Genomic DNA, 12,541 nt, shown 5'->3' with positions numbered 1-12,541 from the left:
AGCTGGTGGCGAGCAGATGACGCCATCTTTCGTCAGCCAGACTCCGAGAGTTATAACATCGAAACTGGAAACTTGGAGCTGAGCGATGGTTTCAGCAGGAGAACGCTGTGGGTTGTACCGCAGTGTTTGAAGAGTCATTTAAATTAACAGTTTTGATAAGTGAGGCATTAATCTGCTCGCAGCTTACATTAAAACCCACAAGAAAGCAGCATTAATCACACACATGGATTTTACTTTCACAAATGGGAAACATTTTACTGTTATTCAAAAGGATTCATCATGCAGTGAATATTTATGTCTGCAGATTTACTTTAACAACCTCTGCTCGAGCAGACACGCTGAGATAAACCCACTGAGGTTTATGTCTGAGGTTTATCAGAGGACAGACGCCTTCAGGAGTCGGTGGAGACCAAACCTGAACTCAAAGTGAACACCTGTTAGTTGATAGCACTGTTGCTATTTTTTCATATATCTATAGATTCTATAGATATTCTAATAGATGGGCAGCACATGGGCACTGGGTTTGATGCACATCTGGGCTTTCCGTGTGGTTTGCGTGTTCTCCCTGTGTCCCTCCGGGTACTCCGGCTTCCTCCCACAGTCAAAAGACATGCAGTTAGTGGGGTTAGGTTAACTGGTGATTCTAAAATGGCCATAGGTGTGAATGTGAGTGTGAATGGTCTCTGTGTTAGCCCTGTGACAGACTGAAAACACCACACCTCTCGCCCTGTAGCAGGTGGGAGAGGCTCCACCTCCCGGAATTGGCCAAGCAGAGGAGAATTGATGGACGAATAACTGTTATCAGGATTTTATTATTTATTTGTTTTTGGACTATAATAATCAGGAAACAGTGGCTGGATGCAAAAATCATCAGTTAAAATATTCAATTTTGTCTGTGGTCATCATAACTGTTAAGATGGTGATTCAAATTTGAAACATTTGTATTTGTCAACTTCAAGATTCAGGATTCTTTATTTGTCACGTGCATAGTTACAGTGAAATGTGTCCTGATACGCTCCTCGACTGTGCAACAAGAGAGAACATTATATACAGTGAGTGAATGATATACGTTATATAAATTAAATCTGGAAATTTACATTTCAAAATCTGAGAATGTACATTGTGTGAGTGGGGTGTTAACGTGTCTTGTGCCAGGTTCAGGGATGATATGAGAATGTGGTAACAATGAGTCCTGTCTCAGTCACATATGGATGATGGGGGGGGGCTGAGACAGAACTCATTGTTACCACATTCTAAAGTTTTGCTACTAATTATTACATTTTTAAAAACTTTGTTGCTATCATAAACGTTGCTGGCATTATTAAAAATGGCTTAATTACACCGATATAATAAAGTGCTTTTCATTGAGGTGGCGCACAGCTTTGAAGTTATAATTAAAGATTATTCAGACTTTGCAATGATTATCCTAATTTGCTAAGCAGAAAGGTGGAAGAGATCCTGTGGCTACATGAAGGTAAACAGACAGCCTGTGCAGCAGGTTAGTAGCTGTTAGATCCTCTGGATTGTCTGCTCTGGTTAGTTTCAGTCAATAATCATCTGCTCCAATCAGCACCTGATTAGGCTTTAAAAAAAATGTCTTCCTCCAACTGTCGCTCTCTCTCTGAGACAGCAGGTTCCTCATTAGAGTCTTCAGAGAGCAAAGTGTGTGTTATTTTTAATTCACTGGTCCTAATAAATATCAGATGTGGCTGATCTATTTTGTATTCAGGTGTGAACAAAGTGGGGCTCATCTGGGATTTGGATCTCAGTGTGTCTGAAATCTGACCAGAATGCTTCTCCTTTATTTCAGTGTGTGCATTATTCTTTCCCCACAGCTGAAAAAGTGTCAATGTTCAAACCTCTGTTGGCTCTATCGATGAGAAAAACCTCATCTCCTCTTCTGCAGCTGCAGGAGCAACAGTTCACATAGTGTTAAAGCTTCTGTAGGAGTGTAATTCAGTGTTGTGTAGCTGGTCCCAGTCGGTGAAATTTGCAGTACAAATCAAGCGCACCCGGCCTCTTCCCAGATGTGACGGACACGGTGCGGTGCAGAGGTTCATTTGTTTTACGGTCGAAGGATTAAGAGTCTGAAAGCCAAATTCTCATCTGTCACCAAAGCGTCTGGCAGCATGAACACACACACACAGACACACACACATATAAAATGATGTTCTCTGGCAGAGCAAAGCTCAACAGGCATGACTTTCACTCCAGCAGCAAATCTTGAAAAATTCATGAGCCCAGAAACAAGCTCGCCCTGTCTCGATGCGTTCTCTCCTCCCAGCTCTAATTTCCATCACGCTCGCTTTTTGTCTCTGTTTTTGTGAAGAATGAAGATCTGTTGCCTTTCCACCAACATCGCTCTCCTTCCTCCTTATTTCTCTGACAAATTAAGTGCATCACCTTAATTTCCCCGCACGCTGTCGAGTCACTGAGCTGCCAAGATCTCATTTTATCAGGATACTTCATCAGCATTCGGTCTGCGTCTCAGCAGAGCTCCAACGCTGTAAAACATATTGGGCGCAGAGTTTTTGCCATTATTGGTTGCCAAAATGAGTCGCGTCACAGGGCTCGTTTCTAAGAAATCATGCTCGCGTGATAAACTGTGGTGATACTTCAGCTGTAAAAATGCTGCCATTTAAAGAATTTACTGGTGGTGATAACTGAGAAAAGTTCCTCCAATCTCCCGTTTTATTCACGGGCATCTTCATGCACATTTTAAAATGTTCGAGTCTAAATTTCAACCTGTTCATGAGCTGAGATTTAGACGGTTTTGCAGCTGACTTTATGTATATATCAATGTACGTTCACTCAACTTGAGTCAAAAACCTTTTGAATTCTGTTGCATTTTTAAAGCATCGGTCCTTCGAGCTGCAGGTCTGACTGGGGTGCATTCAGAGTTGCTAGTAAATGAAATATTGTCTTAAAAAAGACATGCAGTGAGTTTCTATTAATAAAAAAACATGCATTTGCCAGACTTTAAACATATGTAATGACCTGATAGCCTGACACTATAATATATGTGCATGCCAGATGTTTAATACAAGTGATGCAAGCAGCCGTCTGTCTAAACCTGGACTGCACATGGCATGTTGTGTTGCACATGGCATCTGTTGTTCCGGAGCTGCTCTCCATTCCTGAATAAATGCAACTCACAGTTATGCAGTGGTCATTAGTTTGGCTGTCTCTGATGAAGTAAGTACCACACATGTTCAGTAGGGGGCGTATTGGGACTGAGGACAGGCCATGTGGAGGTTTTCCTTCCTGCTGTTGCCAGGTGCTTGCTAGTAGAGGATTGTGTGATTAGTTTTCCCTCTAATATTGTAGGTCTGCACCTTCACACTGTTGTTGGGATTTGGCACTGTGTAAATAACATTTACTTGAAATGAACTGAAACAGCTGCGAGACCCGGGTGCTTCCATCCCTGCCATCCCAGCATCTCTGTCCAGTCGTTTCCACCAAGAACCATCAGAGGTGGTTCTCTGCTGCAGCAACAGCTCCGATACTTCTGCCAGCATCCAGCACGCCAGCAGCCCGACCCCGGTCACCTTCAGCACAAATGATCTGAGCGTACGCTGTTTTTGTTGTGACACGACACGTGTGAATGCGTTTGTGTTCGTTAAGCAAATGACTGGTCGTAACGTGATTAAAACCAATGAAGTGGAACCGGAGCTGACACTTCAATCCATTTCTTAGATTGAAAATTCTGAAAGAACGTCGAGTGCTGCTCTGCTGGATATTTCATGGTTATTATTTATGGTTACAATTTATAATCTCACTCTTTTTACTGCTTGTGTCTTTTAGTTCCTCTTCCTGTCTGAGGTGTTACAGTGGAGAGCCCAGACCACTCCAGACCACGTCCTGTACACACTCCTCAACTCCAGGGTGAGTCCTCACAGTACACACACACACACACACACACACACACACACACACACACACACACACACACACACACACACACACAGTGTACGAGATGATATTGATTTAATAGTTTTTAATATCTTACCAAAAATTAGTATAATAAGGTCAGCAGGGATGTTCAGCAAAGGCTTATCCTCCTTAATCTTGGCAGACACAGTTCAATAGTTTCTTTAAATAATAATATTTTAAAACTTTAAAATATTAAATCTACATTAATCTGTTCTTTGCCTCACAGGTTTGCTTTAAAGTCCTAAATAATAACTCCTAAATAATCTAGAACATGACTCAAGGAGCTGACATATAGGTAAAGTATATGTATTACATGGGAAGGAGCTTTAAAAAGAATCAGTTGGGCTGTTTGAATCAGTGCGTGTGCTTTTAAAGGGAGGCAGAAATGAAAAGAAGATGCAGGTCTTTCTTTCTGCTCTGTGTTGGCTGAAGAAAAGGAATCCGGGCTGGGAGGTGTTCACCACTGTTAGTTTGCATAATGGCAATATGATCCGCTGGTTTGTTTACAGCTGTTCACCGCTGAGATGCTGCAACGGAAAATGTGACATGACATTTACTGATGCATGCTGCTGATTGAATGTGTCAATCTTCTGTGTGCGTGTGTGCGTGTGTGTGTGTGTGTGTGTGTCCTCCCCCAGGGCACGATAGCCAGCTCTCTGACTTGTGTTCAGCTGCACAAGAGAGCAGAGAAGATCGCCGCCATGCTGGCTGAACGGGGCCACCTGCAGGATGGAGACCACGTTGCACTGGTCTACCCTCCAGGTAAACACCGACAGCAGGTCAGCTTCCTGTACTCGTGTCTCTGCGGTGACACTGCTGGATGTCATAGATTTACCGAAATCCCTAAAATTTTCAAAATAAAAGCTGATCTGAACCAGGAAATAAAAAGCTTGGAAAAGTGTCCTGATTAACATTCATGTACTACATGGACAGATGTACCTGGATTCGGAGCCAGACACAGACTCAGCTATTGTTACATAACGGGAGCAATATGAGCCCCGACCCTCTGTGACGAATATTTTGGGTAAATGAACAAATCGATGCAGACAGACTTAGGAAACGGTTTCAGAGAACTGAAGGCTGCACATTAATCATTTTAGTTTTTGAATCTTTGAACTACAGTTGTAATATTCATTGAATTTAAACTTTCAGCCGTACAGGATGTCCTTTTTATTCTTTTTGTCTTTTTATTGCTGTGATTGCTGATTGGTCCAAAACAGCAAACTGAATCTACAAAATGTTTTTTTTAATTAAAAACATTTAAAAATTACAAATCATAAAAGACAAAAATGGCAAAAAGAATAATTTAGACCAGTGCTTATATTAATGTTTATTAATATTTATTTTATAACAGAAATTGTCATTTGGAATCTTTTTTTAATGATTTTAAATGAGCATCTATTTGTTTTAAAATCAAACCTTCTTTCATTTGAATGCATTTTTTCTTCCCTTCTGTTTAACTGAAGTTCAAAAAACACAGAGTGCAGATGAATAAATGAAAATTATTTTAAATGCAATTACAGGACACACATAACACCACACAGGCTGTAACCAGCATTCATTTCCTTAAGTACAAAAAATTTAAGCGTTCATTCTGTAAAATTATCTGATGCTAAAAGTTGTGCATTGAAAAAAATAAGTAGAAGTTTTTAAACAGTCTGAAAAATGTTCAGAAAGTATTAAAATAAACAGACTTTATGCATAAAAATGGCCCTTGTGCCTCTTCGGCTGTATGCATCATATCTTACAATTATTATTACTCATTCACTAATATAGCATCCATCCATCCATCCATCCATCCATTCGCTTCCGCTTATCCTTTTCAGGGTCGTGGGGGGCGCTGGAGCCTATCCCAGCTGTCATAGGGCGAGATATAGCAGTGCTCGTTTTTTATTAATTGAAAAAAATGTGAAAATGATCCGTGTTTGATTTACCCACAAGCCGAAGTTACACTTCCACAGTGCTTCTTTGGGACGATGGGAAATAATAATTATTTGGGCATCGGGCGAAAAACCGTCATTGTAATTATGACAATAAACATATAAAGTGTTTGAGTATATAACCTTATTATAATTTCAGTGACTGCCCTTTATAAGCAAAAGAAATGAAAGGATGGATGAAGTTTCTACAGAATGATTTGTACTAAAATGGGTTAAATGTGACTTTTTTAACGATTTTAAATTGTTGACGTTTAACAAGGACAAACTTGGGATGTTTTAAAATGAGGAATGAAGGACGCGGTAAACACGTTCAGTGAGTTCGGTTAGATCGAAGAGAGCGCCGCGGGGAAAAACAAGGAGGACGCAGGAAGTGTAATTACCCTCTGAGACACGGAGCGTCGTGTCCATCACAGTAGGACAGACGCAGCCGTGCAGGAAAAACAACCCGACACAAGCAGATTTTCTTAAAGCTGCATTCAGTTAACGGCCCAGAGGGTCCATCGCTCAGTATACGGCATCCTCAATACCTGGAACTTATTTATGTTTTCCAAATTCTCCGCTCTCTTTCTCCCAACTCTCCTTTCTCTTCCAATTCATCCCCTCTTATTTCTTCTCTCATCTCCCAGGAATCGACCTCATCGTGGCGTTTTATGGCTGCCTTTATGCCGGCTGTGTGCCAATCACGGTGCGGCCGCCTCACCCGCAAAACATCGCCACCACGCTGCCCACCGTCAAGATGATCGTGGAGGTAAACCAACACTGTGACGCCTGCCATCACTACTCTGTGTTTAAAGTGTATGAAAAAAACATGAATGATCATGTAGGTGCAAGTCACCGCCCCCTCTTCACCTCACTTCCTGTTTTCGCAGCGGTTACGTGAGGGAAAAGAAACTTTCTAAACATTTTTTTCTTAATTTAAAAATTAATGAAAATATTTTTACAGCTTACATAGTTTATTCTTAGCAGATGCAGGAATTTCTAAGAAAACCTGACACGTGGATGTAGGCGAGGGTTTAAAATGATAAAAGAAATACACAGTTGTTCATTTAAGTAAAGGCCAAATTACCTACAAATCTACTTTTCTGTGTCTGTAAATATAAAAGATATTGATTTCTTAGATGACGTAGTCACAATAACTTCAAACTGAAAACTTTTAATATTTACTATATTCATTCCTGAGATTCTCACTCCAGAATTTTAGGACCTTAAAAACATAAAATTCTGGGAAAGCTGCTGTTTTACTGTGAAAAGCCCAGGACAGACAGGCGGGACAGACAGAACTTGAAAGTTGTAACGTAGACTTAATGTGTTTAATTTGAGTGTTATAAAAATGATTCCCAACAGCTGATAATCCTGGCACCTTTGGCAGTTTATATTCCAGGTTTCATCCAGATTGAATGACATGTTTAGGAGGAGTTAGGGGACAGACATGCATACATACACTGTGATCATTATAATAGGATTATTATTATTAAACCAGCTAAAAAAAGTGAACAGATGAATCGGTGTGAATAACAGGAGGTGAAGCTGAGCTGAGGAGCTGCAGCTCTTATTCGGAGCGATTATTTCTCCACACTGTTGGAGTCGTTCACTTACTGCTGATCTGTTTCCCATCTGTTTTTTATGAATGATCTGTGCTCACTGAATCGTGCAGGTGAGCCGGTCGGTGTGCGTGATGACCACGCAGGTCATCTCTAAACTGCTGAGGTCCAAAGAAGCCTCGGCGGCCGTGGATGTCCGGACCTGGCCTCCTGTCATGGACACAGGTGGGCGATGTGTTTATTTTGAGGGTAGCCTGTTAAACACAGTTTGGTTAATGAACAGGTGATCTATGGGAATATAAAAAAACAAAAACAGTAACTGAGTAATAAAACTAACACTAAGCTGTTTATTTTATAATTAATCAGCTCTGACGTGATAAAACTGATTGTTTCCTTTAGACGATTTGCCAAAGAAGAAACCTCCTCTGCTGTATAAACCGTCCAACCCCGACACCCTGGCCTACCTGGACTTCAGTGTCTCCACCACCGGCATGCTCGCTGGAGTCAAAGTAAACACACACTCACACACTCGTGCTTGGACACGCACACACACTACACCAACGTACAGCTTGGTGATGAGCATATTTAATGCTGTTTATCCACATTAGCAGCATAGCTCCAGTTATTCCCAGCAGACATGGCCGACAGTAAAACTGGTTGCAGGAGGAGGTCAGGATAAAGTGGACAGATGTTGAGCAGAGGTCCAGATAAACAGTCTCTTACAGAGCATGAAGGGCTGATCGTGTTACTGCAGTGAAGAAAACAACTTCAGTTCAGTTCAGTTTAATTCAGTTTTATATATAAAGCACCAAATCACAACAGCAGTTGCTTAAAGGCACTTTATATTGTACGGTAAAGACTCTACAATAATACGACCCCCTTATGAGCAAGTGCTTTGGCGACAGTGGGAAGGAAAAACTCCCTTTTAACAGGAAGAAACCTCCAGCAGAACCAGGCTCAGGGAGGGGCGGGGCCATGAGATGAGCGTCAAAACAGAGACCTTTATTTTGAAACTCTTCTTCTGTCAAGAAGAGATTTTTACTCGGTTATTATTCGTGTGGTGCTGAAGAAAAACTTAAAACAGGAGGAAGTGCTGCCGTGTTTTTGTGCAGTGGAGCCTGGAAGTCTGTTTGAGGGCAGCAGATAGATGGTGGTGACATTTTAAAGATTAAAGTGATTATTGATTCACTGCAGTAAAACAAACCTCCATCCTGTGCTCAGCTCATTGCTGCTGTTTTATCTGGTGTGCGTCTGAGTGAAAGTGAAGTCATTTTCCTGTCTGGTCTCTAATCTGCCTGCGGATGCTCACAGAGAGAGAGAGAGGACGTAAACTTAAAAATCTCTTTCCATAAAATCGAAAGAAGCAAAAGCTGTACAAGAAGTTATCTTGTAAACTTTTCATCTCCTAAAGTTTTGCTGATGGAAAAAAAATATCTGAAAATGTCACAAACTAACAGAATCATTTAATTAGACAGCTATTCCTGATAAGATAGTCCAGATAACATCCACAGTCCCAGCTGAGAAATATAAACCTCTCCAGCTTGTCCTGGGTCCGCCCCGAGGACTCCTGCTAGCGGGACATGCCTGAAACAGTTCACGCAGGAGGGATCCTAATCAGAGGTCTGAACCCTCCTCAAGCAGCTTCTCTCGATGTGGGGGAGTAACAGCTGCGCTCTCAGTCCCTCCCAAGTGACTGAGGCCATGTCCACACTAATACGTTTTCATTTGAAAACGCCGTTTTGGCCTTCCGTCCACCCAGGGACGGCGTTTTTGATCAAGGAAAACGCAGCGTTTTGAAAACGCTCTCCAAAGCGGATACATTTGAAAACGCCGTTTTCGCGTCACAGTGTGGACCACGTAACCGCAGGCTTTCGGAAACGACGATGCATTTTAGTCATGCGATGCAGTCATGTGACCAATTAAACTAAGATAGCGGGGGCATTATACAGCAGTTGTTTTGTTTGCTCTCAATTTTGACAGCCCTATTAAAGATTAATATCAGTCTGTACATGCTCCACATAGCTTTTCTTTAATTTCTTTAATTCTCACACGCTTTTGCAACTTTGTAATACAAGTGTGGACGCGGAACGTTTTTAGAAGAAAACGCCATTTTCAAATCTATCCGGGCTAGTGTAGACGTAGCCTGAGCTCCTCACCCGTCTCTAAGAGTCCAGACAGCCTTCAGAGGAAGCTCACTCCTGCTGCTCGTGTCTGGGATCTAATTCTGTCAATCGCTACACCAGAGGCGAGGCAAGGAACGTGTCTATCTATTGATACATGTTTGTGAGGATATTTCCTTGCTGTGGAAAAGAACTCAGAAATTTATGCATCCAGATCCTGATTATCTCCAAAAGGTAATAAATCCTACTGACCTCCATGGTGGAGGTAAGCTTGATTCTCTCCAAATCATCAACACAGCTGAAGTAATGATTGACACTGCTGCAGCTATATTTTTGGACACAACTTACACAACTTTATTAGTTTGCCCAAGGACACTTGGTCATGCAGACTAGAGGAGCCAGGCATCAAACCACCAACCTTTCTACCTAAAACCAAATCTCCACTTCTTACTTTCACACAGCTTCACATGGTGCGATCTCACGTGTCTTTGTGTCACTTCTGCTCGTTGTTTTGTGCTCAGTTTGCCACAAAATGCTAATTCTCACACTGTTCACACCAGCTGTGAGTGCATGTAACACACACACACACACACACACACACACACACATACAAAAGCCTCATTAATGAATTCTTTGAGAAAAACACACTAATCAGAATGACAAAAAGAGGAAAAGCAGGACAGGAGGAAACAATGCCAGCGTATTTTCTCGTGTGCTGCTAAATTGCCCGTCCATTATGTTTAACCACTGTGCTTAATGAGCAAATCAGTCAAAGCCGGGATATTAACAATGCAACTGGTGCCGAAACACAATGGGCGCAAACAAGACCGCCAGTTCACGTGGCCACTGCAGCCTCCAGACTGTTGTTATGCTAATTAATTCACTTTTAGTTCATGAATCATTTTTATCTCAACCAGTCAAAGAGGTGTGACCTCATCCTTTGGATTTTCTTTGCACCAAGCTGAAAAAAACCACAGCTGATTCTCAGTTTTGCTTGAAAAACATCCCAGCAGCACAGAGATGATCTCCACAGGTCTCCACTGACTGAAACAAATATACAGCACAGAGTTTTCAAGCCTACATTCACATTTTTTTTTTAGTAAAAACTGCACCAATAAGAAGAAGAAGAAATCCATGCTCTAGATTTTAATATGAGATTTTCTTTGTCCATCTCCTGCAGATGTCTCACACAGCCACCAGTGCCTTCTGCCGCTCCATCAAGCTGCAGTGTGAGCTTTACCCGTCCAGAGAGGTCGCCATCTGCTTGGACCCGTACTGCGGCCTGGGCTTTGTCCTCTGGTGCCTTTGCAGGTCGGGAATCTGAGTTCTTAGTTCTTATTTTGAGCTAAAATTGAAGTTTTTAGCATGTCTTACTTTCTAAATGTTCCTGTTTGAGGTTTTTATGTGACCAAGTTGTTTCTGTTTTCTCTGCTCTTTATGTTTCAGTATAATAAATAATCACTAGTTTGTGTTTTCCTTTGTATTCATTACTGACATGTTTGTAGATCTTTAATCATGTGCAGTCTCGCCGTACTCAACGCTCTCCTCTCTGCAGTGTGTACTCAGGTCACCAGTCCATCCTGATCCCTCCGTCCGAGCTGGAAGTGAACCCGGCTCTCTGGCTGTCAGCCGTCAGTCAGTACAAAGTTCGCGACACCTTCTGCTCCTACAGCGTCATGGAGCTCTGCACCAAAGGCCTCGGCCTGCAGACGGACTCGCTGAAGGTAAAGCGTGGCGGGCGGCTCTGTCTCACGGAAACCTTGGTTGAATTTAGCGACCGACAAACCTTCTGACTCGGTGAAATCCTTTCTGTCCCATCAGGCTCGAGGGCTGGACTTGTCTCGCGTGAGGACCTGCGTGGTTGTAGCAGAGGAGCGTCCCAGGATAGCCCTGACGCAGTCCTTCTCCAAACTCTTCAAGGACCTGGGACTCCACCCCCGAGCCGTCAGCACCTCCTTCGGCTGCAGGGTCAACCTGGCAATCTGCCTGCAGGTCTGTCCGACTTTCTGCTTCTGCTTTGCCTTCGAGCATTTCTTGGGGTCACGTTTAAAAACCTAGCTGTTTTTTTTTTCTAGGACAGGGTTGTTATCACCTGTTGTGCTCGATATTTGGTATTTTGACCTCAAGAAAGAATTCAGAAAGCACCTTAAACCCTCACTGTGGCGTCTGCAGTTTAGGTACATGTGAAACAAGTTGCTCATTAACAAAAACTAAGATCTGATACAAACGAGGACTCAAACATGTGAAAACTCCAATGTTAGAAGTTTGTAACTGAGAAAGGAACATTTACATCACCTTCATCACATGAGTGCAGTATGTGCAGATCAAACTTTAGTATTTTCACATATCAGCCTGAGATTTTGCAGAGTTGTGGGTATCAGAGAATTTATCCTTTCATATTTAATGATACAAGGGTATTCTTGCGTTTAAGCCATTAACCACAGTTCTCTGATCCCTACATCAGAAATTATTATGCATTAAGTAGAAAAGTGTGAAACTGGGTGGAAACCAACCAAATATCTGCTCCAACGACATTAACTCTGTCATACTCAGATGAACACGAGGGAAATTCAACTTAATAGCAGATAAATCACATCAAACCGAGGCTGTGGTTATATCTGCTCGTCTACTTTAATCCATGAGCTATAAGAAGGATCTCGTCCGTTATCCGGCTGAGCAGATGGTCGTCACTGTCAGTCCATCATAAGTGCAGACGACGGTCTTGATGTGTTACACCTTGAGAGTCTGGAGTAGGAGAAATGTTGAACTGTTTGATGACAACAAAGGGCTCCAAGCAACAGTGACCATAACAGTACAGAAAATAAGTGTTTGTATGAGTCCAGCTGAAGTAAACCAGCAGACGTGCGTCACATTTCAGGCACTGTGGTACAAAGCACGGCTGATATCTTAAAGAAGGTTTGTCAAAGAACATATGTGGAGCTTTCCTGTTTTTCACGTGTCTAGGATCTATGCAACGGCTGCATGCACTTGGAAATTTGAAAAAGAA

General features: G+C 42.1%; 2 protein-coding genes across 8 annotated transcripts in view; one reads left to right on the top strand and one right to left on the bottom strand.

Annotated features, from left to right (window-relative positions):
• Positions 1-12,541, bottom strand: part of LOC109195563 (tripartite motif-containing protein 16) — a 1,176,058-nt gene that overhangs the window by 1,024,805 nt on the left and 138,712 nt on the right. The window lies entirely within an intron of this gene.
• The window catches only part of LOC100692302 (disco-interacting protein 2 homolog C), a 217,627-nt gene that overhangs the window by 192,072 nt on the left and 13,014 nt on the right, over positions 1-12,541 (top strand). For all 7 annotated transcript variants that reach the window (XM_019347723.2, XM_013265983.3, XM_019347718.2 and 4 more), the window contains 8 exons: positions 3,805-3,885; positions 4,572-4,695; positions 6,500-6,621; positions 7,528-7,639; positions 7,814-7,923; positions 10,715-10,845; positions 11,090-11,258; positions 11,356-11,526. In XM_019347723.2, coding sequence (XP_019203268.1) covers positions 3,805-3,885; positions 4,572-4,695; positions 6,500-6,621; positions 7,528-7,639; positions 7,814-7,923; positions 10,715-10,845; positions 11,090-11,258; positions 11,356-11,526 — 1,020 coding nt within the window. The remainder of the gene's footprint in view (positions 1-3,804; positions 3,886-4,571; positions 4,696-6,499; positions 6,622-7,527; positions 7,640-7,813; positions 7,924-10,714; positions 10,846-11,089; positions 11,259-11,355; positions 11,527-12,541) is intronic.

This window comes from Oreochromis niloticus, linkage group LG18 (genome assembly GCF_001858045.2).
Source record: "Oreochromis niloticus isolate F11D_XX linkage group LG18, O_niloticus_UMD_NMBU, whole genome shotgun sequence".
NCBI lineage: Eukaryota > Metazoa > Chordata > Actinopteri > Cichliformes > Cichlidae > Oreochromis > Oreochromis niloticus.
The sequence above is the reverse complement of the archived record's forward strand: the minus strand, read 5'-3'. Positions and strand labels throughout refer to the sequence as shown.